This window comes from Malaclemys terrapin, chromosome 3 (genome assembly GCF_027887155.1).
Source record: "Malaclemys terrapin pileata isolate rMalTer1 chromosome 3, rMalTer1.hap1, whole genome shotgun sequence".
Classification (NCBI taxonomy): domain Eukaryota; kingdom Metazoa; phylum Chordata; order Testudines; family Emydidae; genus Malaclemys; species Malaclemys terrapin.
In genome coordinates this window covers 21,249,890-21,276,440 of record NC_071507.1, presented here as the reverse complement: position 1 = coordinate 21,276,440, position 26,551 = coordinate 21,249,890, and the positions used below count along the sequence as shown (strand labels likewise).

Genomic DNA, 26,551 nt, shown 5'->3' with positions numbered 1-26,551 from the left:
AAAGTATTTTGCTGGACTGGGGCCTTGGCCAGATTTCAGAAGTCCTGAACTCCCAGAAATTCCTGTAGACCCTATTTGGGGCTGTTGGGTACTTTTTGAAATCTGGCCACATGTTTAGATGCCTAAATCCAAATTTTGGAGTTTTAACTTTAGTATCGTGTTTTTGAAAATCTTAGCCATTGCCTCCAAATGTTAAAACCCTGTTAGCTATTTATTATTAAATATTTATATAGTGGTAGTGCCCAGCAATCCCAATCCTGACTGGGACCACATTGAGTAGATGCTATGTGAGTGTATAGGAAGACCCATTGACTCTCCTCATTTGTCCATCTCTTTTAGGCCAAACTTAGCCTTTTTTTCGACCAAATATGTCAATAAGTAAAAATTATAATCTGCTGTGCTGAGGTGGGGAGGATATCACTTTAACGAATTGCTGACCCAACCCTTTCCAGCAACTCCAGAGTGATGTGTAAGGGTCATTGACTAAACCCTTGTGTGTGGGTTCTATGGGTCAGAGTTTCTGTAATGTTGAGTAACAACAACTGGCTAAGTGGTGAAATATTTGCAGCAGTAATGTGAGCTGGCTTTGGAATAAATATGGAAGATAAGTGGTTAAGAGTAGCAGCATTGGTGTTTGGTGCCCAAGACAGGAAAAGGCTACATGACCAGAGCCTTCATCTTTCTTGCCTTCATCACCGGCTTACTGATTTCATCTTGGTCTAGGAACATGCTTCCAAATTACCTTTGAATGCCAGATGTGCACTGTCCCTGCCCCAGTTATTGCCTTGTTAGGCCAAGCAGGATGGAGATCTTCATTTCAGTTTATATGTATCAGAATTTCTCCTCTGCACTTTCATTCTATGGCAACCACTAATGCTTTACAAAGTCTTACGTAGTGGAGAGGGCTAGATGGAGCACCCCCTCCAGACTTTAATACCAGGTCCAGTACAGACATGCATTCAAACTCACCCCGTCATTCACATCCCTTCATGTTGATAACACTGCTGTTATACCTGCCCATCAGTCATCCCAGGGCACTTTCATAAAGCCCTCTCTATTTATTAGCCAAGATGGTCAAACCCAAGCTCTGGGTGTTCCTAAACCTCAACTGCCAAAAGCTGGAACTGGATGACATGGGATGGATCACTCAATAAATTGCCTGCCGTGTTCATTCTCTCTGACATAATTGGCATTGGCCACTGTTGGAAGACCAGATACTGGGCTAGATGGACCATTGGTCTGACCCAGTGTGGCCAATCTTGTGTCCTTATGTCCTATCGCTATTTCCTGTTTATCTCTAGGAGCTCCTAACACAGCAGAGTTGAGAATCTGTCGTGTGAACAAGAACTGTGGAAGTGTAAAAGGAGGAGATGAAATATTTCTACTGTGTGACAAGGTTCAAAAAGGTAACTGTGATTAGTTTCCCTCCCTCTTTCCAGAATACATTTCAAATGTATTCAGCTGCGAAGGCCAACATTTTTGAACTTGGAGGCCTAAAGTTAGGCCCCTCAACCTTCACTTAAGCTCCTAAATAAGTGGCCTGATTTTCAGAGTTGCTGATCACCCTCGACTCCCATTGAACTCAATAGGTCATCAGCACCTCTGAAAATCAGGCTACTTAGGAGCCTACATAAGGATTTAAATGCCTAACTTTAGGCCTGCAAGTTTGAAAATGTTGGCCGTAGGTTTTAGTTTTTTTCTCTGTACTAACTAGTACCTTCTGTTTCTGATGGACTAGATGATATAGAAGTCAGATTTGTCTTGAATGAATGGGAAGCCAAAGGTAGTTTCTCACAAGCTGATGTACATCGCCAAGTCGCTATTGTATTCAAAACCCCACCATTTTACAAAGACATCACTGAACCAGTTATGGTAAAGATGCAGCTGCGAAGACCCTCTGACCAGGAAGTCAGTGAGTCGATGGATTTCAGATATCTACCAGATGAAAAAGGTACAGTTCCTACTAGTAGAATTCTTAAGAGTATGTCAGCACTGTATTTTTACATGAGAGAGCAACCATGAATCAGTAAAAGTGTGTTTTTGCTAACAGCACTCCAGCATTGTCCTTCTTTAGAATAATATTAAGGATGGTGGGTTGTGATTTTTTTGTATCAGCTGTTTAGATCACATATCTATGAGAACTACATTTGGGAAGACCCTTTCCATTATAAACAGAAGGCATACATCAGTTCTGGAAATGTTCTTTACAAACACACTGTGGAGAGCATCCTAATTACCAATACTTTTTTCTCCTCCTCCATATAGATCCTTATGGTAATAAAGTGAAAAGGCAAAGGCAAATATCAACATTGGCTTTGCAAAAGCTCATGCAGGAATATGGTAAGGAAAACATTTGGTAGTTTGCCTCCATGTTCTTTTTTTTTTTTTAATTTGGGCAAAGATTTTTATTTTTTTAAAAAAGAGATATCCTATTCTTAAATAACAGGATTAATGTCCTTTTCCATCGCAGGTCCCAATGTGTCCGAGAGGCCCAAAGCAGCTCCATTCCGGTCTATCCCTGGCGAAGGGAGGATAATTAAGAAAGGTAGATCTGTCTGCACATGTCAGTCCAGCATCAGTTTGAAACAAATGACTCCTCTCTGATTTGCAGTGTCCATTTTCCATAGCAGACAGTATAATGAGGGCCCTTAGCTTTTCCAAACACTGGGGGCTAGTTTTCAGTGGCCAGAGACAGTGGTGGGGTGATGTTTGCGTGTACAATTGCCACACATGCATATACAGAGAAATCAAAAAGCCCTTTCACTTTCTGGTTCATGCATGCTGAGTTGCAATAACTTGACATGTAAATGCAGGCACACAACTGAGAACACACCTGGCCCTCCCTCTATCCACCGGGACTCTAGCACTTAAACTTCAAAGGCAGTAGTATTACCTGAAGACACCTATTATTTGCACCTGCCCCTGTTTCCCCCAGTTCATTCATGGTCTTCCGAAGGGCCGCAGTAAATTGTAACTATCACCCTCATAATGTGTATGCTGCACTTTCTCCATCCTGAAAGTGCTGCTATAGGCCTGCCCCTCAGGTGGAAGAAAATATCCAACGTGAATCTGTCTAAAAAATGTTTGGGGAAGATTTGAGGGGTCTTTTTCCCTCTCAGCAAGAGCACTGTCCCCTGGCAATGAGGAGTCTCTGGAGTCTGCCCCCTGCTGATAGTATGAGAGGCCGGCCCCTAATGCTCCCTCATGACAGCAGCAGCAATAAGGGGGCAGCTCACTGCAGGAACGAGAAGCTCTTCAATAGCAGGGGTAAGAGGGGAACAAACACCAGAGGTCTGCAATAGGCCCCATCCCCAAAGTCCAGCACTGACGTGGGGCAGGAGCCCCTGACAGCCAGCAGGGAGCAAGCGAGCAAGCATGTACTGCTCCTTTTCAATGAGAGAGAGGGGTAGGGGGCTGGTGCCAGGGAGAGCAGCAGGAGATTGGGTTGGAGGTAAAGTTGTTTGGACAAATACTAAACATTGATTAAAGTTTTCCAAAGCGCCTAAATGTCTTAGGAGTCCCATTGTCAAAGTGTTAGGCACCTTAATACCTTTGAGGATTTCGGCCTTGGGAGCCTAAGTCTCAAAGTCATTGGGACTTAGGTTCCCAACTTATTTAGGCCCTTTTGAAAATCGTATCTGTTATCTCTGCATATCTCTGAGCTTTCAGACGTTTGGTTCTTTTCAGTGAAGTTTAACTTTAAATTTCCGGGCTTTCCGCATTGTTTGCTTAAATATTCGCTAGGACAAGTCTGTGGATTGGGACTGGAGGCTTGCTCCCAGATGCAGAACAGACATGCCCTAAGATATTGAGAGTACTTACTCTACAGCCTCAAAGCCATCCATATTTTTATTGTAAGCTTCTCTAGCTTCCACATTTCAAGTAAAGAGAAGGGTGACGTGTACAGCCAGTCTAACTGCAGGTTGGACATTTAGGGTTTGTCCTGCAAGGTGCTAAGCACTGTGGCCTGGTCCAGCAAAGCACTTAAGTAGGTGCTTAACTGCAAGCCCATGAATCATCTCACTGATGTCAATAGGATTGCACATGTGCTTAAAGTTAAGCCTGTGCTTAGTGCTTTTGATATACGACTTTGGCAGGCTTGACTATTTGAACTGCCTGCCATGTTTTTCATTCTTATAATTTCCATGCGTTAATTAACAACTGTGTTTCCTTTTCACAGAACCAAATATGTTTTCTCAAACTGCGATTATGCCGCTGCAGAGAACTCCTGTAAGCACCAGTCAAATTCCGTCTTACTATTCCCCACCCACATGCAATTCAAATCCAATCCCACATCAGCCTACAAATGTGCAGGCCATGGGACCGGTTAAGCATGATGAAGCTCTTTCTTCATGTTGGCATTCCCCATGCTCCTCTTCTTCATCAGGCAACACAGTTAATACACACCCACAGAACAGTTTTGTGATGGATGCACTTCACCCTAACCCACAGAGTAGCAGTTCTCTCTCAGCTCTTCATGAAAATGTTCTGAACTGGACTGATCAGAAGGATATAAACTACTATAGAGATTTCACCAGCACAAATGGTATAGGAACATCAGCAATGTCACAGCAAGACATGCAGAATGTCTCTGATAGCAGCATCATGCATCAGGCTCACACCATAAACGTCACAGCACCCAGCATTGTTAACATGGAGACTGATGAAATGGGATGCATGAGCATGAACGTAGAAAAGACATCATTTAATCAAGTTTTAAATCCAAGTGATCACAGGAGGCAAATCCATCAGGTGCCTTCTACCAGTACATCTCTAGCAGCTTCTTGTAGCTCATCCTTTAATTCACAGTCCAACGCATTTCATTCAACTACTTACAGTTTCCTAGACCCTCAAGTTATGAACGAATCAAGGTCACCCAGCAATCTTATTCAGAATAATCAAAATAGTGCTTCCAATAGCCAGTACTATACAGATGGGACCCAAGGTGAAGAAGAGCTTTTGAGCACCTTTGGACTCACTTTAGAGACGCTATTGCAGAGCTTCAACCACTGAGTCTCTGTTTTTGCTGTCAGTCTGAAAACTAGTATCCAAAATTTCTCTAATGGCCAGAGACAGACAACAGACAATTTATATGTAATTGAATATTCATATTCATAGTTACTGCTGTGGGAGCCTAACTTTTCCTCTCAGAATGTTTGTCAGTGCAACTTATTATGCACGTTTCAGACTGTAATTAGGGTGGCTGATCAAAGGTTGATGCCACATTAAAGGTGACATTAGGGAATAGGGTTTGGGAATTTGTACATCAAAATAACCCCATATAATTTTTTTACAGTGTTGGAAAGGGGTAGTGAAGGGGGCTGCTAAGTGCTAAAGACCTCCTGCACTCAGCAGAAGCTCACTGATGGAAACAAGTATCTTCATGGGGCTACATTTATATAATTTAAGGGAAAGAAGTAGTTGGAAACGAAAACAGTTGTTGCTCCTTACAAAATTAATATAAATTTGCTAAATAACAAACCAGACAATCCAGGAATTGGCCACTGCCTTACACCAGCAGGACCCATTTAGTCCTCTTAATATTTTCTTCTTACCTGATAGCGCTATCTCAACACTTTTTATATATACATTTTTATTGCTAAACTTAGCTTATGCACTGATATTTTTTTTTTCACATTTATATGTTCACTCCATTTGCTTAGAAAGCAAATTTAGTCTTAAAAATGGTAATGACTATGTCATTGTTAGGTCTATTTAAAAATATTAGAATGTTCCCTGGAGTTCTTAAATAGTGCAGCTATGGTGTGACATGAATTATTGAACAAAGAAGCAAAACCATTTTGCACTGTTCTCTCTGTATTTTTTTTTTTTTACCGTAATGTACTGGATGCTTTATGAATGGTAGCATGGGATTGGTACTGTAAGGAATATACTTTTTTGGGTTGCATGTGTTTATTTTGAATTACATAAAATATATTGGGTCAGATCCTCTTACATACACCTCCTTTCTGGTGACTTTGGGCCAACCTAAAACAGCTGAGAGTCCCCTTGCATAGGAGAATCCTGGGTGACATAAACCTCTGTACCACCTACTTCTGGCTCTTGGCATCAAAGGGGGAAGGAGAAGGTGTGGCCAAAATATGCTGTGCTCTGGGCATCCACAGTCATGCCCATCTGCACCCTGAATCAGGGGCTATGCCCTACCCCCTTAGCTCCATAGGTTGTCAAGCATAACTCAAGCACATGTGAGGATCTAGCCCATAATGTCCATAAATGATATTTCTGTGTTGTGTGGGGTTTTGTGGTTATCTTGTTTTTATAGCAACAAGTTCTCTAATCAGATTCATTCACTTTTTTAAGCTATTTAAACAGTCTTATCCACTGACAAAGGCATCACTAAACTTTTAAAAACTCGTATAAGTCTAATTGCTGTCTGGCAGTCTAACTGACAGATGCAAAAATAAATAAATCTGATTCAGAGCAATAATCTGAAGGGCGTAGGTGAGTGGTTTTCAACCTGTGGTAGGCGGACCTGCAGACTATGTCTAAGGGCTGGTCTTCACTACAGGGCGATCAACATTGCTGCAATCAATGCAACAGGGGTCGATTTAGTGGGTCTAGTAAAGACCCGCTAAATCAATGACAGAGCACTCTCCAGTCAACCCCGGCATGCCACCTCTCTGAGAAGAGTAAGGGAAGTCAACCGGAGAACGTCTCCCATCAACGCAGCTCAGTGAAGACACTGGGGCAAGTCGACCAAAGCTACGTCGACTCCAGCTTTGTTATTCACGTAACTGGAGTAGTGTAACTTAGGTCAACTTACCCTGGTAGTGAAGACAAGCCCTAAGATTTCCAAAGGGGTCTGCACCTCTATTTGAAATTTTTGAGGGGTCCCACAAATGAAAAAAAGTTGAAAGCCACCGGTGTAGGTGATTATGCAACTCTAGTCGTAATGCTCAATACAGGGCACGTCTGTGTATATATTTCTGCAGATATTTTTAAACTATATTTATGCAGCTGGAGCTTGGACAGGTGCTTCCTATAAATCTAATGAGAGAGGAGCTGCAACGTGCAAGTCTTCAGCATTTTTGTAATAGCTTTAAAATATATGAAAGGGACCAAGCAGCATTTTTTCATGTGCTTTGTAGGTGTAATAACCAAACAGAGCATGACTGAGGAAACAGAGAGATCAAAATAAAGCTTGAAATATCTGTTCAATCAGTTTCTTTAAAGTTCTCAATTAACATTTTAGTAATTTTTTATTTCAAAAATTCTTGGGTACAGTTTGTTTTATTGTGTATAATTAAATATTTTCATTCATCTCTGTGTTTTCCTTTTTGGCTCCAAGATAAACTGGCTTTGTGTTTATACTTCATCCCTGTAGACAATTCAAGAACATTAGAGGGAAAAAAATCTGATCCTAACAGTTATTCAGCCCCTCCAATACCCCTTGACTTAAATGAGGCTACTCATGTGAGGCCCCAAAAACTTAAATCAGCTTGAGAGACACTGCTTTTGTTTTGTTCATATTAGGAAATTTGTTTTTAAGACATTTTCCACAACTACTGGGTATTGTTGTGACTTAAGAGCATCTCTACATAGTTTTTGCATTGATTGCCTAAATTGATAGAAAAACAAATTTAGTTAAATCAGCACATCTCCCTAGTGTACAGGCAGTTACACTGGTATAAAGATGTGTTTATTGGTGTAGTTACAAATATGAATACCTTTTACTAAACCTACCAGTTTAGTTAGATCCGTGCAAAAACTCTGTAGGCCTAAGGCCTACTTTCTGAAAAATGACTAGTGATATTTTGGCAGGGGCTCAGTTTTTGGGTGTCTTTGACACCTTCAAGAAGCCTGAGTTTCAGAGGGTAGTTGCACAGCTATTGTTTGAAATGTAAGGTCCAGGGGACCTTTTCCTTAGAGTAGTGAACAGTAGGGATGATGTTCTCTAGATTTACCACATATCACCCACTCTAGTTATTTTAACATACGTTTTTCTTCTGCATTATGGGAGTTGATCCTGAAAATCCTTATTCTCACACCAAGTCCTGTTGGGTTAAATGAATCATCACTCAAGTTTAAGGATGTTCAATACTGGGTTTAATGTCAGTTTTCTTATTGGCTACCCTAGTTCCTATGACCTTTGAGGGACAACAGTCCCATTAAATTCTGAACTGAATAGGAAATCTATTTTCCACATAGCACTGACCCAATTCTAAAAAGCTATGTGTTTTGTAGTTTAGGACAGATGGGGGAATGAGTAGTTTTAGTGATGCCTAGAGTTCCTTCTGAGTCAATGTTAATAACTTTTTATATACACTAAGCTGTCTCTTTGGGCTGAAATGTTGCAATGTATGAAACAACTTTTTTTTTTTTCCATGGTTTGCATAGTTCCTTTCAGTAGGTTACATTTCTGATCTGACAAGTTTCTATAATAGACTAAATCCTGCTCCCTTTGTTCACACAAGCTATCACCTTAATTCAGTGATGCTACTTGAAAGAGTAAAGGTGAGTAAGTTTTGCCCTGATGTTATTTTTAAATTAAAAATATAATTTATTTTAGTTCCAGTTCTGCAATGTAAATTACAAACAAACACAGGCTGAAGGAGAGAAGGGTTTATTTTCTTGTTAAACAAAGTTGCAAAACAAATTACATTAGCTTTTCAGAATTTTCTTTATATTTTATGTAATGACTTTCACTACATAGCCAATGAACATAATCGGATGGTTACATATATAGACACCTTAGCTACCAGCTTAGTTTCATGTGCATTATACCCAGAGGTGAAAGTAAGCTGATGCGGCATACCAGTAAGAAGGTGGCCGCCGGTACACAGCCGACAGTATGGGAAGAGGCAGCTGCCCCGGGCCTGACTATTTTAAAAGGGCCCAGGGCTCCAGCCGCTGGCATGGGAGCTCTGGGGGTCCAGCGGCAATTTAAAGGGCTGCTGGCCGCCACTGGCGTGATAGCAGCAACTGGGAGGGCGGGCCCTTTAAATTGCTGCTGGAGCCATGGTCAGTGTGGGCTGGGCAGCGGTGAAAGGCTGACTGGGGAAGTCTGGCCCTGACCTCAGCCCCAGCCCTTCGAGGGGCCCAGAGTCCCCCTCCCCCACCTTGCCCAGGACCCTGGCTGCCCTGCTTACCGGTAAGTCCGTTAAATTACTTTCACCCCTGATTATAGCGCAATGCAGATGTATTAGGGAAAGCCAGTCTTGATTCAGGATTTTTGGGAGCTCTGTAGATGCACTGAAGGGAGATTAGACCCTGTATTTTAAAATAGCCCTTACAATTTCATCATCCAGCTATACTCTAGCTCTCAACTGTGTCTTCATTGCTCCCATAGCACAAGCTATATTAGGGGAATATTGGAAATAATAGTGACCAGAGTGTTTTTCTGTACTAAGACAGCATTAGCAGCTCGCTCTCTCTTTTTTCTGTTTTGCCTTATTAGCTTTGTAACATACAGAAGGGGCTGTTGTGTGAGATCTGCTATGTCTATTCCTGCTGATTTTTCCCTATAGATTTTGGAATTTAGAAATCATTATCATCTAGTTCACTTCAATAGGTTCTTTCAAGAAATCAAGACAATTACACTGGGTTTCTCTTTCGTGAATTCAATTTCTTATGTTTTCCATCATTCACATTACCTCCTTTCTTAGTGTTAGATAATCATCTGTTTGAACAGTTACAAAACCAACTATTGCTGGAAGCGTTTGGCTCCTCAGACCTCTCTTGATAATAGCAGAACTACGCCAACTTACAGACTCTGAGGCCTGGCCCTACGCTGGAAGCTGACATTGTAACACAGGTGTGCCATGCTGAAATCTGTAAGGGTAACTTTCCTGATACTAGCAGTGGGTACAGTCCACCCAACAGTTCCTCCCCCAACCACCACATAAATAGCAGTATGTCTTGCAGAATACCTGACATATTCCTGAAACACTTTAAGAAAAAGCCTCTTTAATAATTCCAATTCCTCTCAATTTCTTCCTGTATTATTCATCTCTTTTTTTTTTTGTGCTTCATAGGTGCAGAAACAGCTCTATGATACTCACTCAGTCTTGATTTTATCAAATATAGTAAGATGTGTTTTAAGGAAGTCCTCTTAATTTCTGATTTGGGTGACAACCTGTGAGGCCATTTCACACTCACATATTAAAGTGGGGGGTTCATTAATTTATACACAAGTTTTCATATGCTTCTATATACTTTAACTTCAGCTACAGTGGCAAATCTGGGCCTTGTGATTCACCACTGGTAGTGCAGACCAGACTCAAATGTTTTTGCTGACATAAAAATGACAAAACCATATACACTACAGCCTCACCATTCCTCCTGCTGGTAGACCCCTATGGGTAGGGAATTAGCTGTCTTTCTGTAGATTACACCCTTTGTCTACTTCATGCTAAAATTCTATCAGGACTTAGCACTTTTTATCCATCTTGCACTTTTTGTACAGGAAGTGGGATGTGGTGTAAACTGCAACTCTTTATCCTGCCGTGCAAAACATAACACGAACATATCACCACTTTTACGGCTCTTTCACAGAGGAACTTGGACCTGCCAGTATTACGCCAAAGTAGCAGCACAATAAAATAAAATCAATGAACATAGTAAGCATAGCCTAAGGACGATTAAAAAAATTCATTAAAACTGTTTTTCTGATGGAAAATTGAGTTTTCAACTATATGAAATTTTTCCAAAAAATTGGCTACTTTCTGTTGGAATTTTCAACAAAACCCCCAACATGTTTGAGTGTCAGCCAAAACCCCAAATACTTCTGTTCACTAATTCCACTATGGTACATCAAAGAGTTGTAGTTCAGGCACCTCATGTCCCCACGCTCCTTCATGTTGTGGCTTCCCAAGCCAGACTACATCTCTCATGCTGCACACAGGGGCTCAGCAAGAGGGGAGACATGGAACACGTAGGCTGGTCAGGGACCCTGGCCTACAGAAGATAATAGGAGTATGAGGTACCTCCTGAATTTCTGAACTGAATTTTTGAGTATAAAGTTTTCAGCCGCCCCCTGCAATAGTCAAAATCTAACCAGCACTAGTACATATATGGGGAAAATATTGTAGGCCAGATTCTGCTGCCCCTACTGATGTTGAGCAGTACCTCACTCCAGGAGTAGTCTCATTGATTTCAGAATTCCATATTAACAATATACAATTGATTTCTTATGGTCTGATCCTGACAATTCTCATTTACATGAATAGTCTTTGGCGTATTAAGGATCAGGCTTTGAGACTGCTGATCTGGGAAGTGGTACAAACATCTAGATAAGAAGATTATGCTTATGGTATCTATAGAAACATGTGTCTACATTTTTTTTTTTATGGTTGGGAACAAAATTAGATGATATATGGTATGTGTGGTTTGAGGGAGGGGAACTTCTCTTTTCAATCAAAGGGTTTCAAACAGTATTCAGGAAAGCATATTTGGTATATCTCGCAAAGATCAGGGTTTGGACATCTCTCAATAATTTTTTTTAAAAGAAATCATTTACTGCTATTAATACATCTGCCTGTCAGAGACCCCTTTACATGGGACAGTAATTTATTTACAATAAGGCTGCAAATTAATTGAACAAGCATCAACTGATCCTGAGTTTTTAAGCCAATTAAAAAAACCTAACAGATCAACGTGATCCAAATGTTCAACAGAAATATAAGGGATAAACAAGTTATCATACAGCGCACAGTTCAATTTGTTGTCAGCTCCTGATAAGAGAGTCAAGTCACTCTTCCTCTTCCGAGCTTGAAAGACTCTAATCATTCAGGGTTGGAGGCCAATCAACATCAACAGACTAAAAGAGAAAGGGAGGTGGAAAGCAAAAATCACTAGATCAGGAGAGCTGGTGTTTTAGAAGAGACTTGCCACTAGCGCTTTCTGCATATTAACAAAAGAATAACTTTCATACAAAAGGGGAACAAATTCTTAAAAAGACATGACAAAACAGCATAGCACAAGAGAGATGGAGTGAGCTGGTACACAGTGGCATGGGGTATCTTCATTTCTCTGGTGGCCCATACATTTCTGCACAGTGTAAGACTGCATTTTGAAAAAGCCAAAAAGCTTTTAACCTTTACAGGTTACACCAGGCTTTTCCAAATGTGACCTAATGCAGTGATGTTGATCTGAGTCTGCAGCCAGCCAGCTCTAAACTGTATTTCAGGCTGATTAGGGTGAGTTAAATGTGATTAATAACTATTGTTATTGCTGATCAATACAGCAGAAACATACAGGTATTCTGCGATTGAGGACGGAGTTTGGAACTGTGGGCAGAGTTTGAGTAAAGTCCAATCACTTCCCAAATATGACTCCTCAACATGGATAGGTCATTCAAAAATTAAGATGGTTGATTTTATGTAGGTGAGATGATTAAGTCATCATTACTTCTGGTCAAAATGCACAAATCATATTTGACACATACTTTATTAGCAGCAAGTCTAACAATTAATGGAATCTGGATTATTTTTTCCCCGGCCTCACAGAGGCCCCATGGCCAATTCCCTTTGGGTGTAAACTTGTTGCCAGCTCTGCTCCCAAGGCAGCACATCCGTCACTAATGAAGCATCAGGCATTTGTCAAGTAGGGGTCACAAAGATGGCACATTAAACACCCTGGCTTCAAGATTGCCTAAATTAATCATACCTACTCCTTACCTAATCTACATCTTCATAAAAAGATTAGGTTCTTGGGCTAGGCTAAAATCCATTATTAGTAAAATGACTAATTATTTTCAAGTCCCCAGACATCGTTCATAGTTGTGTGCAATAATTGCACTGACACCATTCAGCATGAGAGCAATGCTTATCAACTGCAGTCTAGCATTAGTTCCTCATGTTCAGCAGTTGTCTTTGTAGGCTCCTTCTCCTCACCCATTCCCCTTTACAGGGATACAGTTAGCAAAGATAAAATCCTGATGCTGGCTGTTTCACATTAAAAAAAAAAAGTATTAAACTGCAGCCATTTGTTTAAATATTAAACCCAAGCCTATGCTGTTCTCTGCAGTTAAAAAATGTTAGGAAAGCAGAATCCCCACAGTATCAATAATTTTTATAATTATATTTCAGCAATTCCATTTGAAATTCCAGAAACGAAATAACTTATTTTAGTCCATCGTTTTCTTAAGGCAATCACTATATTTTAAAACCTATGTAGTCAGATGACAATACTGATTATGATAGTAGAATTAAACATTTGTAGTACGTGTGCAGTTCCTCAAACGTATATGGGTGAAATCCTGGCTGCACTGCAGGCCAAACTCCTACCGATTTCAATGACGTCAGGAATTCATTTATAATTTAAAAGATTTGTAATCAGGATTCCAAACAGCCGACTCTGTGTGTTTATTCTGTGACAGAGGCTTAAGAATTTAGGATCAGATAACTTAATTCATTTTCTATTTCCTTCTTTTCTTTTTTAATGTGAAATTAGTGATCATGCCTGGTTTTTATACTTGCAAAATCTTCCCTTCATCCTAAGATCTGGTACAGCTAGGGCGACCAGACAGCAAGTGTGAAAAATTGGGACAGGGGTGAGGGGTAATAGGAGCCTATATAAGAAAAAGCCCCAAATATTGGGACTGTCCCTATAAAATCGGGACATCTGTTCACCCTAGGTACAGCCCAGGCTTCCTCCCATACTCTGCCCTACCAATATGTCTAACTCCTGATTTGCAGGGACCATCTTTTGGTACAAGAAAAATTTAGTCTTCATGCCCATTTGCTCATATGCCATCAAGGGTAACGAGACTGTAATATGGATAGGTGTCAATTAGAAACCAAGCTGAGGCTACCAGCAAGTAGTCAGATGTTATCCAGTGTTGCATTTGAATCAGTGGCATTGATACGAACAGTTACATTTCTCTTATTTCTGATCCAGCCCCACTTCTCAGAAGTTCTGTTAAAGGGAGAGGGTATGGCATGCATAATATGCAAAGCAAAACTCCCTATTGCTAAACGACACTCCACTATGCACTGATGAACATTATAAAGCCAGAGTTTAAATAAGCACAATATATCCAGGAGACCCTTCCCCAGGTAAGCAGATTCCTGCTCCCGTAGCAAGCCCCGAAGACGTCAGTGAAGGACATCTATGACATCATTTGATTATATGGCTCAATGACAGGGTTACCATATTTCAACAATTAAAAAACAGGACACGGGGTGCCGCCCTAGCCCCGCCCCCTCCCACTTCCCGCCCCCCTCAGAATCTCCCTACCCCCTACCTGTCCCCTGACTGCCCTCTCCTGAGACCCCCCCCACCCTAACTGCCCCCAGGACCCCACCCCCTATCTAAGTCTCCCTGCTCCCTGTCCCCTGACTGCCCCAACCACTCTCTACACTCCCTTCTCCCAACAGCCCCCCCCAAGAACCCCCAACCAATCTAACCCCCCCCCGTTCCTTGCCCCCCCCCCCAGGTCGAGGGAGAGCTGCGAGCTCCACGTGCAGCCAAACACTGTGGCACTGCTCTGCGGGAGAGGAGGAGGGACTCTGGCTGCTAGAGGCCCCAGTGGCTGCGAGCGGCTTTCAATCAGGCCCAGCCGTCCAATCAGCTGCACCGCACTCTGCATGAGGGGAAGGGGGAAATCCCAGACATTTCTACTTTATTAGAAATCCCCCCCAGACGGCCATTTAAAGCTGAAAAAGCCAGACATGTCCGGGGAAACCCGGACGGATGGTAACCCTACTCAATGATGTGTTTAAAATGTTAACGATTATTTTGTATTAACATCATATTTTGCATTAATAGCAGCATATTTTGCATTAATAGTTAATTAAGCCAAAGCAAGAAAGTTTACACATATAGCTTATGGGCTCGTCTACACAAGGCGTAATTCCAGAATAGCTATCCTGATCAACTCCATATGTGGATGCTCTTATTTTGGAATAAAACTGCCTTATTACAAAGGAGCTTAATCCATTTTGCAATAGTTAATCTGCTTTAAATTCATACTGTACCTTATTCTGGATTATTTTTCAGGTGTAGACAAACCCTTAAAAATGCAACTGCTTTGCAGACCTCAAGATGGGATATATTACAGGGATGGCCAAACTTACTGACCCTCCGAGCCGCATATGACAATCTTCAGAAGTTCGAGAGTCAGGGTGCATCTGCTGGAGCTCTGGGCTTCCCCACTCCCTGCAGGACTGTCTCGGGGCTTCAGCATCCTCGGAGGGCTCGGGGCTGAAGCCCCACTCCTGCTGAAATCCGAGCCCTGCCAGGCTGAATCCCCAAGACCTCCCTCTTTGCTGGGCAGAAGCCAGAAGCAATGTGGGGGGGACAGGATGTGGGGTCATGTCCCCCCCAGCCCTGATTTTTGCCAAGTGTTGCTGGCCCCACTTGGTCACATGGTGCTGCCACGCCCCTCCTTGCATAGCAGCTGCTAGAGCCAGCAAGCTGGGAGCTGCGGCCGGCCGGCTGTGGGGAGAGGCAGCAGCCTCTCCCTGCAGCTTCCAGCTGTTTGCCACTGTCTCTCCAGGCAGAGCTAACACTTGGGAGCTGCAGGGAGGGGCCACTGAGGGTAAGGGGGGGGCATGATTCAAGCTGTTGGGCGGGCCAACCTTTATATTGTGCCCTCACACTCTCAGCAGGCACCAGTCATCTCTGGCAGAAGCCCAGAAGCCCCTAGCCCCACCAGGGCAGTAGTCCTAAGCTCTCCCCCTCACTAGTCTGGTAGGTGGAGAATGGGGATGCATTGGGGGGCGGGGGGGAGCCCCGCAAGCCACACTTCAACTGTAAAAGAGCCACAGTGTGGCCACCCCGATATATTATGAACAGTTTACCTCTACATCCAGCTCCAGAATGTCAGCAGTTCTTTTAAGAAGGAAGCCAATATTGGGTTTTGTTCTTCCAAAATCTCCATGTACAAACTCTTTAATGTAACTAGATCTTGCTTAAGGAAAAGTGAGTGTGGGCCTTTCGTGACCGGAGCTGATTAATGAAAAAAGTTGAAAAGGATATGGCGAAAAACACAAAGCAGAAATACAAAATCTATTTCTGTTCCTGATCACAATCCATGCTTGTGTTTGTTTTAAACTGGGTAGTGACATTTTACTAAATTCTAAACCTGTTTCAGTAAACAGCAACAACCGATACTACATACCAATATTCAGTCATTAGAATGGTTTCATTTTAAAAATGTTATATAACTATTTCTCAGATAATAAATGAGTGAGTCATACTGCTAACTTTCCTTAAACAGACTCTTAGTACCTAAGTGTTAGGCAAATATTAAAACATAAAAACAAATACATTTAACCCAGGATCTAACAAACTTGCAAATACAAATTAATTACATATCTTGAACCTCCCCCACGCCCTCCATTGCATCTAGGGAATGAAATACATTTCTCCTGATTCAATGGAAGCTGGAATAGGACTCTTGGTATGTTTATTCACGCAGTTTTGGAGGCCCATATAAGAACTAGAACCAAGAGGGTGGATTAAAAAGTGTTTTTCAGGCAAAACTGAGAATTTCTTAACACATCCACTCAGAATACACAGTGAGTTTATAATGCTACTACGCAAATCAATCTGAAAAGTACTATTGGCTATGTCTGATACTTAACGTCAATACTGAGAGGTTTTACTTAAAAAAACAAAAACAGCTGAGTGCTTAGGGTATACTAGAGATGTAGAGCCAAATGCTGCCCCCCAAACACCACTGAAGACTTCAGTGAAAATACAGGCAAAAAAAACCTCAGCAATTGGCATATAATATGCACAGATCTTTATCCCAATCTAGACTATGCCAAAGGCTTGCAACACTCCATTTTTAAATTACAGACAAATAAAGGGCCTGAAATCTGTGTATATCTATACATTTGTTGCTCTCCTGTACCTTGAAAATAATTAGGGGCTTTTTTTTGTTACTAAGCAAAACAATGTATACCAATTGCATTTCTGAGTTTGTAACTTGTACATGTTTCAGCTCAAAGCAAACTTTAAAAAAACCCTTAAAACCCAATGTATGAACTGTTGAAAAATCAGGGGTTTATAATGCAAACCGACTACACTAGCACTTGCAAAAGAAAACACCACCTGTATGACCACGGTAACAACAAACTATTTCTAAAATTTATCATGCAGTAGGTCTAAAGGATACGTCCCTGCCTGAGTTTTCAGATGCAGGCGAAAGTGATGGTCATCTATGTACTCGGATTTCATAGTGTGAATGACGCGAGATCTTACAGCTAAGGGCCTTCTGTGAAGAACCCGCAGAGGTGTTTTTTGATCAATCTTTAATTCCTGTTGGAGAATTTAAAACAAATAAAGAACTGTCCAACACAGAGCACACACAAATTAACACATATATAGCTTTTTCTTTTCATATAAGACTACTTTTTAATAATATATTCTGGTAGTTGAAGGATCTTCTGAGAAGTGTTTCTTCTTTAAGTCTTCCTCCAAGTATATCAAAGAAAAAAGGGGACAACTATCTATTGAAGTCTTATTGGGAAGGCCTCATGCGGATACAAGCTAGTGGAACCACAAATGCAGAGGCATAATAACCTTGAAATCTCCATAGTCTCTTGCTGGAATAACTCCAGGATTTACAAACTCAATGAGAGCCTCAGGGCACTCTCAAAAAAATTAAAGGCTTTTGTCTAAACTGCATCCAACCCTCCACAAATAAGAATTAGAAAGCAGAGCTGAGACGACCAAAGATTTCATCACATATCTTTAAAGAGCTTTCCTCTACAAAAAGAGGCATTGATTTGGGAAGCATCTTTTTCTAGTATGATAAAAAAACTGTTGAGCACCAATTGTCCTCATGCATTTTAATACTTCAAGCCAAAACACACACAACTTTTGGAGTAAAGACTAAGTACCAGTAGTCTCTACTTGACAATGCTCTTGCTACCAGACTCTTAAGGCCAATGTTCCAACACTAGAAAACCTGAACATAGAAATGGGCATTCTACCAGCCAGCATATTTCAACACAATGTGTCTCACCGACTGACACTTGGGACAGCCCATATTCCACCACTGCATTCTCTTCACTTCAGACCTTTGGTTTGCATGATTTTGCACAGCCATCTGAATGTGGATTTATTTGCTGTGACTGTCCCCAAAGTGACTTTGACTGGGGCTGGACAGAACAAGCAGCTATAGCTACTAGTTCTGCTTTAACCTCCTCCTCTGTTTTGCTCGTCTACCCTTAGCAATGTTGAGATGGCATGAAGGTAGGTGACCAGACAGCATATGTGAAAAATCGGGATGGGGGTGGAGGGTAATAGGAACTTATATAAGAAAAAGACCCAAAAATTGGGACTGTCCCTATAAAATCGGGACAGCTGGTCACCCTACATGAAGGGCCCTTGGGGAGAGAGATTTCCACCTCCAAAAGCACTTTGTGCTGTCTGATAACAGGCACAACATCTGCCTCCGATAGGCTAATAACTGGTCATCCTGGGTGAAGGAGATGCACAGCATCAGTGACTGTGTGGTAGGAAAGATTAGACTTAACAGCATAAGAGGAATGGCAAATGGGAGAGTGGATACAATAAGCCCTAGAATAAAAGGGCACGAGGAACCCATGATCAATGAAACACAGTGAGAGAGAAAAAGAGAGACACATGCACTATCTACCAAGAGGTAGGTACCTATAAAAGCAAGAAAAATACAGATACCTTCATATCATCTAGAAGTGCAATATCTTCCTTCTGTATTGCTTTGTCTGTCCATATTAAGGCACTGTAGGTCTTTGTCTTTTCCTCCTCACCTTCTTTCATATGTCCAATTGCCTCTCTAAACAAAAGAAATGAATCACACATAAGCATAACTACACAGCTGTATAAATGAGGATGTTTGCAGAATTCCCAAAGCATCGTTCTGAAATCCCTTGCCAGAGACAGTAAATACTGACCTGGTGACAAGCTGTAAATCTCGAACTTTTATTTTGTCTGAAGAGTTATTAATTTTCTGTGATGTCAGAAAAGGAATTGGTTAGCAAAGCTGCCCTGTTACAAAAGTACATGTGCTTTATGATTTTCATGAAGTGCAAATGATTTACCTGCTGAAGTTCCTTCATTTCCATGGCAGTAAAATGTATTCTATGAGGATTCACAAGCTCAATTGCAAAGGGCCTTCCTGGCAACATGCATAGAGTCATAAAACATAAAAACATGTTGTTCTAAATTAATGTTTGGATTTATGCATTAAGGTCGGAAGGTGTGAAAAATTTGTCTACTCTTATGCACACACACATATGGGGTTTCAGGTTATCAGAGACATCGCCATCAAATGGAAGGAAAGAAACAAGGGACGTTTTTTGGCTACTAAACCTAAGTATTATCAGTAAGTGCAAATTACTGCTTCCCAGAAGACATCTTGTACAAGTCTGTGCTAATTAAAAAATAAAATAAGAAAAAAGTTAATTAGCTTATTTTCTGTCACCTACAGCAATGCCCAGGTGCAAGATGACGTTAAATCCAGCTCCCTCAACTAAACATCTGTTGAAATGGCTGCACTTTCTGTGCTCTGGGCCAGCGCTGATCCCAGGATATGCAATGCCTGGAATTATACCACAAATTAGCCAGCGTCTGGTACACCTCATTATTGATTTTTACTCTTTTTGCTACAGTTGTTTCAGTGTAGCTGAAAGCTATTGGAGGTATTAGCATAGCTGATTAAAGAAGCTACATCCAGAAAGTGAAATGATCATCTTGAAAGAGCAACAGGCATTTTTCTAACTAAAAGATGCAAAACAGAATTACATAACAGAAAACAATATATTTATTAATGTGACATAAATGGATTAAAATTAGGAAATGCAAGATAGAATATTTATAACAAGCTATGGATTTCTAAATGTTTGTTATTTGGGCAGCCAAGAAGATTATGGTGAGGTCTATTATCTCACACAGAGTTCTTTTTATGAAATAATGTCTGTCTGTGCCTCTAAATAAATACGTTGGTAAAATTATTGAGAGAATGTTTCAAAGTAGCATTTGTGTCACAAGCTAGTTTTCCATTTACAAACAACAAAATCTGTCTGAGTAGCTCCAAGACATCATTTTGTTCGGTTTATGCCTTTAATGAAGAGACATTCCAACCTTACCTCTGCCTAACGTTCTCACATCCACATCTTCTCTTCCCGAGGATGAAAAATTAAAACCTTTAAAAACAAATATGAACAGAGAATGAGAGATTTTACCTTTAAATTTTTTAATCAATCTAAAGCTTTCTCAGCTTGTTTGTAGAAAAAGAAGAAAAACTGTTTAAATCTATTTTAAAATGTAGTCTGCAGTCTATTTTAACAAAACTGGAGAGAGTCACTGTCTCATCCCTCAAATAGAGACTTCCTAGTTCCTCTGCCTGAGTGAGGGACATCACAACCTTGAGAAAGTTTGAAAGAGCAATTTAATCCTAAAAGGAATCCCACTCGCTGCTAATCCCTACTCCTTTTCTTACCCAGATGGAGTTAAATACCTAAAGGTTGTGACTGAACTCAATCTGAGACTCCAGCCTTTTGTTGTCTCCTCACGCCGTGACTCTTATCCTGAACACACTCATGAGTTCCCAAGATTTCAGCGAGATTCCTCACTTCTGAAACTATTTGTCTGTTAATCATACACTTGGCCAGAAGGGGAAGGGAACTTCAGGTGTCACCTACAAGAATAGACTTATTTTTTCTCTCTCAAGATATGGTAAGGATTAGATTGGTACTTAACGTCCTACCTCTGACTCCTTCCCCAGTTAACCTGCTCCAGGAGCAGTCACACCTCCATCCCTCCAAGGAAGAACATGGAAAAAATTCACACTCTGGATATGACAGTAGCTTTGTGGAGCTGTCTTAAGAGAACCTTGAAGGCCACACAAACTGGACATCTCTCTTCATTGTGTATGGGGTTTCCTCAGCTTCCACTGCCAGGTGAGTGAGGGACAGAAGCAGTGAGGTCTACCCAACCATCTCCATCAATCATTGGGGTACTTACTAGTTCTATCAGGTCACTAACCACATCAGCAACAGAAATGGGAAGGTGATCCCTTGCTTGGGTTCTGCAAGCTACCGGTTGGAGCAGACCTTCATACCTTTTCTCACCATTAATGTACAAACCAGTGTGGATAGCAGCTGTGGGAGTTCTGCATGCTAAAATCAGGTGCCTCTCAGTACCTTCCCTAATAGTATGCTGTGATTACTACTTTGGGATTTTCCCCGTGTCCAGTCTGACATATACAACTGCGGGGGAAAAGGAATTTTGCTAATTTCGAATTAAATTTGTCCTTGTATCTAATGGTCACTATCCCTGAGTCTGGGGGCCAAGAAATGGACAATAAGCACCCTTCCCCTACAGATAAACTCCTATTTAATTGATTAGAATTTAGACAGTTGATCTCTATGCACAGCAAAAGGCAGTGTAACAAGACCAAGAGAAAAGGGTCAAGGTAGGTATTCTGGAACACTTGAGATAGAAGCAATTAATAAACAAGGCTTTCCAGCTGGGAGTATGAGGATCCGCAGCTCTAGAACCTGCTGCATGCACACTACCTCCCAACAGCTCTGGCAGAGCATCAGTAAACAGGCTATGAGCCTTGCAGGCCCAAGCACCACAGGATGTGCTGCCCACAGGGGGCCTGATTGGCACTGCTTCCAGGGTCCCTGATGGGTCCAGGTGTAATAGTTAAGCTGGAGGAGACACCAAGAATCTGTCTGTGCAACTAGGTGGATCCCCAGCCACCTGCTATGACAGACCCTGTTCCTTCATCTTCCTCTGATTCCTGGCTTCTGACTCTGGCTCCGACCCTTTGCTCCAGCTCAACCCGCAAGATCTGACTCCACACACTAGGCTTGACCGCTCATGCCCGAACCATGCCTGGGAGTTAAGCCCCACTCACCACTGGATGAATACATTCACACTTACTTCACTTTCACACTGCAACAGTCAGAGGATAAGATAATAAACCAATATGTTATTAATCTTTTTAGCATTTCTTAATTGTTAAATAGTGTCTTCTGTAATGAGCATTCATTTATAAATTGTTAAGTAAGAGGTGTAGGAGTTAAAACAGACTACCATACATGCTGGACCCACTGGCATCATCAGGCTCAGCTGCAGAACTATTTTAAAAGGGTAATACTAGACAAAATAAAGCAAGCATTGAATTATTTAATGATCAGGCATAACATAGGCTATGGAAGGACCAGCCTTGGCTTGCAAGGACAGCTGAGAAGGATGAGAGAGTAGTTCTCTCTCCACGTGCATTCAATTTGCCTGTCTATTGAGGCTGGTAACCCAATGGGCCAGTTGTGGAGTTGTTTTCAGGATGTGTAAGAAAAATTAACCCAAGTACTATGAATTAGATATACAATACTGGACACTCACTATCTGCTTTAAACGCTGTCATTAGGTGCTCTGAAATCAGCTCTTCCACTGAAGACTCCAGCTTTCGCTCTCCATCTATAATCCAGGGAGTTTGTGGTAAATTCCTTGAATATTTGTTGTACCTTCCTGTCAAAAGAACAAGTATGTTACCATTAATGCATCCAACACAGTGGTTCTCAACCCCCGCGGCCGGTGGGCCACTTGCCGCCCAATCAGCACACAGCTGTGGCCCATGTGACATCCTCAGTGCCATACAGGTAGTATATATATTGTGTGGATGTGGCCAACATAACACACAGAGTGCTGTATATGCGGCCCACAATGGTAAATAGGGTGAGAACCACTGAGCTCACATAATGGACTGGCGCTTTGAGTTCTAGTGTTTCATAGCACATTTTACCTAGTCTTATGGAGAAAGATAAATTCCCTAGTCTTATGGGGAAAGATAAATTCTCATGTTTGTTAATAATAATTTACATACTATGGGGAGAGCACAACAGGAAGGCTCAGGAGGAAATTAAGAATGTTCTATTCAGTGCAGGGTTTGGATGATATATGTTAAATAAAGTGGGGTCCACAACTGAAAAAAGGGGGGGGGGTAAAAGGAAATACCAAATAACTTCTCATTCACTGAATGAGGCAGGGGCCGTGTGTTAACAATAGTATATGATTATGTAATTAAAGGTTGTATGATAATACACCTGCTCCAGGGAGCCAAATTAAGGCTCCACAGCAATCTTAATTCTGGAATTTTTGAGTACTTGACTTTGTCACCTTATTGTTCTTTTTAACATAGTTTGTTGGATGTAAGTAGTGTAGTATTCCTGCATCATATCACATTTCTCTTCCTTTTTCTTTTTTTTAAATGAAATTAAATGCAAAAAACAATGCTAATACATTGTTACAGCTGATATTTTGCATCTTACGGATAGGGAATTCAAATGTAGGGATTCTCCAGCAACTGTAACTCAGCAATATTGCACACCTATATTAAATCATTAAAATTAACACCATGTACTAAATACTACACAGGCACAAGGGTTCTCGAATTACAGTTGCTATGGAGATTACAATTTTGAATTTCTGATTTTTGTGCATAAATAAAACAGAGATAGGAAAACACTAGATCAGAGCTGTTCTCTCCATTCTGATAGCGGATATGTGCCAGAGAGGTCACAGTTAGAGCTGGTTAGAACATCATTTCATTAAAGCCAAAATGTTTCAGGAACGGGTTCGGTCACAGAGATCCCCTTGGGACTGTCACCTGACATGCTGGAATTACCTCTGAGCCCATTTTCCACTGCCAGCTTGGGACTCCAGAACCCTGCCTTGTTGAGCCAGACATGCTAGTCTGCTGCAACACAGCCCCAGGTCTGGTCCACGCCCCCAAAGCTGCGGACTTTAACCAAAAACTGCTCAGCAAGTCACCTATCTCCAGCACCCAGATGCCCAGCTCCCAATGGGATCCAAACCCCAAATAAATCCGTTTTACTCAGTATAAAGCTTATACAGGGTAAACTCATAAATTGTCTGCCCTCTATAACACTGACAGAGAGATATGCACAGCTGTTTGTTTCCCCGGGTATTAATCATTTACTCTGGGTTTACTAATAAACAAAAGTAATTTTATTAAGTATAAAAAGTAGGATTTATAGACAGAACAAAGTAAGTTACCAAGCAAAATAAAACAAAACACACAAGTCTAAGCCTAATACATTTAAGAAACTGAATATATGTAAATCTCACTGTCAGAGATGTTCCAATAAGCTTCTTTCACAGACTAGACTCCTTCTTAGTCTGGGCCCAATCCTTTCCCCTGGTACAGTTCTTGTTAGTTCCAGCTCAGGTGGTAACTAGGGGATTTCTCAGGACTGGCAACCTCTTTGTCCTGCTCCACCCCCTTTTATAGCTTTGGCACAAGGCAGGAATCTTTTGTCTCTCTGGGTCCCCACCCCTTCTTCTAAATGGAAAAGCACCAGGTTTAAGATGGATTCCAGTACCAGGTGACATGGTCACATGTCCTGTGAGACCCCAAGCCTCCATTCTTCCCAGCCTGACTCGCGAACACAGGAAGGCTTACAAATAAACAGAGCCATTTACAACCAATTGTCCTGGTCAATGGGAGCCATCAAGATTCCAAGCCATCATTAATGGCCCACACTTTGCGTAATTATGAAAGGACTTCAGAGTAATACTTCATATTTCTAGCTTCAGATACAAGAATGATACATTCAGACAAATAGGATGAACAAACTCAGTAGATTATAAGCTTTGTAATGATACCTTACAAGAGACCTTTTGCATAAAGCATATTCCAGTTACATCATATTCACACTCATAAGCATATTTCCATAAACATATGGAGTGCAACGTCACAGAGACATATCCAGGAGGGTCGGGGGAAGGAGAGAGAAAGGTGTAGAGCCTGATGATTAGGTCAACAGGAAACTCAAGCCTGGTCTACACTAGAAAATTAGGTCATTTTTACGGTCAGAAATGTGAAAAATCCACCCTCCTGAGCAGCAGTTATGCTGACCTAAGTCCCCAAGTAGACAGTGCTAGGTTGACAGAGGAATTCTTCCGTTGACCGATGTACCACCTCTTGGGGAGATGGATTAACTACATCAATGGGAGAATCCCTCCTGGCACGACAGGTAGTGTCCACACTGAATCATAGAATATCGGGGTTGGAAGGGACCTCAGGAAGTCATCTAGTCCAACCTCCCATTCAAAGCAGGACCAATTCCCAACTAAATCATCCCAGCCAGGGCTTTGTCAAGCCTGACCTTAAAAACCTCTAAGGAAGGAGATTCCACCACCTCCCTAGGTAACCCATTCCAGTGCTTCACCACCCTCCTAGTGAAAAAGTTTTTCCTAATATCCAACCTAAACCTCCCCCACTGCAGCTTGAGACTATTACTCCTTGTTCTGTCATCAGGTATCACTGAGAACAGTCTAGATCAGGGCTCGGCAACCTTTCAGAAGTGGTGTGCCGAATCTTCATTTATTCACTCTAATTTAAGGTTTTGTGTGCCGGTAATACATTTTAACGTTTTTAGAAGGTCTCTTTCTCTAAGTCTATAATATATAACTAAACTGTTGTTGTATGTAAAGTAAATAAGGTTTTTAAAATGTTTAAGAAACTTCATTTCAAATTAAATTAAAATGCAGAGCCCCCAGACCTGTGGCCAGGATCCGGGCAGTGAGAGTGCCACTGAAAATCAGCTCGTGTGCCAGTGGCACGCATGCCATAGGCTGCCTACCCCTGGTCTAGATCCTTCCTCTTTGGAACCCCCTTTCAGGTAGTTGAAAGCAGCTATCAAATCCCCCCTCATTCTTCTCTTCTGCAGACTAAGCACTACAGTGGCGCAGTTTGTACCGTTTTAAGTGAGACAAGCCCCCACGTTCAATCCCTAGGCCTCATTCAGAGTGATTTGGGATGAAAAACTTTCCCCTGAATCAGGAAGAGCAGGGACTTGAACCTGAGTCTCTCACGTCCCAGTACTCTAAACACCTACCCATATGTCATTTCCCAAATCACAAAGCTCAGGTTTCAATCAGAAAACATGCATTTCAACACAATTCCATTTTCATGAAAACATTCGGAAGGTTTTAGTTTTGTTTCGATGTGGAACAAGGCTGAATTTAGAAACCTCAAAAGCTGCCATAAAACAGAATTGTCTTCCTCTGATCTGCTCTAGTCACAGCCTCATGTTATCGCATGTTAATACAACACCTCCCACAGAACATAAGGAATGCTTCAATCAAGGAACAATCCTGAACTGGCTGGGAGATGGAACTGGGTTATCTAAAAGGACTTTTCCATCTCTCACTTCTATGAGAAATAAGAGTGTGTGTCATGGCAAGAACTGATTTATGAAGGGTGGTGAAGCACTGGAATGCGTTATCTAGGGAAGTGGCGGAGTCTCTTTCCTTGGAGGTTTTTAAGGCCCGGCTTGACAAAGCCCTGGCTGGGATGATTTAGTTGGGAACTGGTCCTGCTTTGAGCAGGGGGTTGGACTAGATGACCTCCTGAGGTCCCTTCCAACCCTGATATGCTATGATTCTATGAAGAATTGCAGGGTGCAAAAACCCTATTTTAATATAAAGTTAGAGAGACTTCTTCAAACTGAAATCTAGTTTATTAAAAACATAAGAGTTCAAAGCAGTTACAGGTACACCACCTTCCTCTCATCCCCTGGTCAGCTTTTATGATTTTACTATCACATTTTCCTGTTTT

General features: G+C 41.5%; 2 protein-coding genes across 3 annotated transcripts in view; one reads left to right on the top strand and one right to left on the bottom strand.

Moving 5' to 3' along the window:
• REL (REL proto-oncogene, NF-kB subunit) overlaps nucleotides 1-7,281 on the top strand; it is a 42,259-nt gene extending 34,978 nt beyond the window's left edge. The window contains exons 6-10 of the mRNA XM_054022728.1: nucleotides 1,302-1,406; nucleotides 1,739-1,951; nucleotides 2,266-2,340; nucleotides 2,471-2,545; nucleotides 4,181-7,281. Coding sequence (XP_053878703.1) covers nucleotides 1,302-1,406; nucleotides 1,739-1,951; nucleotides 2,266-2,340; nucleotides 2,471-2,545; nucleotides 4,181-5,013 — 1,301 coding nt within the window. The 3' untranslated portion in view covers nucleotides 5,014-7,281. The remainder of the gene's footprint in view (nucleotides 1-1,301; nucleotides 1,407-1,738; nucleotides 1,952-2,265; nucleotides 2,341-2,470; nucleotides 2,546-4,180) is intronic.
• Nucleotides 7,282-8,568: 1,287 nt separating this feature from the next.
• Nucleotides 8,569-26,551, bottom strand: part of PUS10 (pseudouridine synthase 10) — an 86,714-nt gene continuing 68,731 nt past the window's right edge. For both annotated transcript variants that reach the window (XM_054021754.1, XM_054021753.1), the window contains exons 11-18: nucleotides 22,312-22,437; nucleotides 20,046-20,102; nucleotides 18,999-19,075; nucleotides 18,852-18,907; nucleotides 18,616-18,733; nucleotides 17,087-17,229; nucleotides 15,765-15,864; nucleotides 8,569-11,779 (exon numbers count right to left, since the gene is read on the bottom strand). In XM_054021754.1, the coding sequence (XP_053877729.1) occupies nucleotides 11,741-11,779; nucleotides 15,765-15,864; nucleotides 17,087-17,229; nucleotides 18,616-18,733; nucleotides 18,852-18,907; nucleotides 18,999-19,075; nucleotides 20,046-20,102; nucleotides 22,312-22,437 (716 nt within the window). In that variant the 3' untranslated portion in view covers nucleotides 8,569-11,740. The remainder of the gene's footprint in view (nucleotides 11,780-15,764; nucleotides 15,865-17,086; nucleotides 17,230-18,615; nucleotides 18,734-18,851; nucleotides 18,908-18,998; nucleotides 19,076-20,045; nucleotides 20,103-22,311; nucleotides 22,438-26,551) is intronic.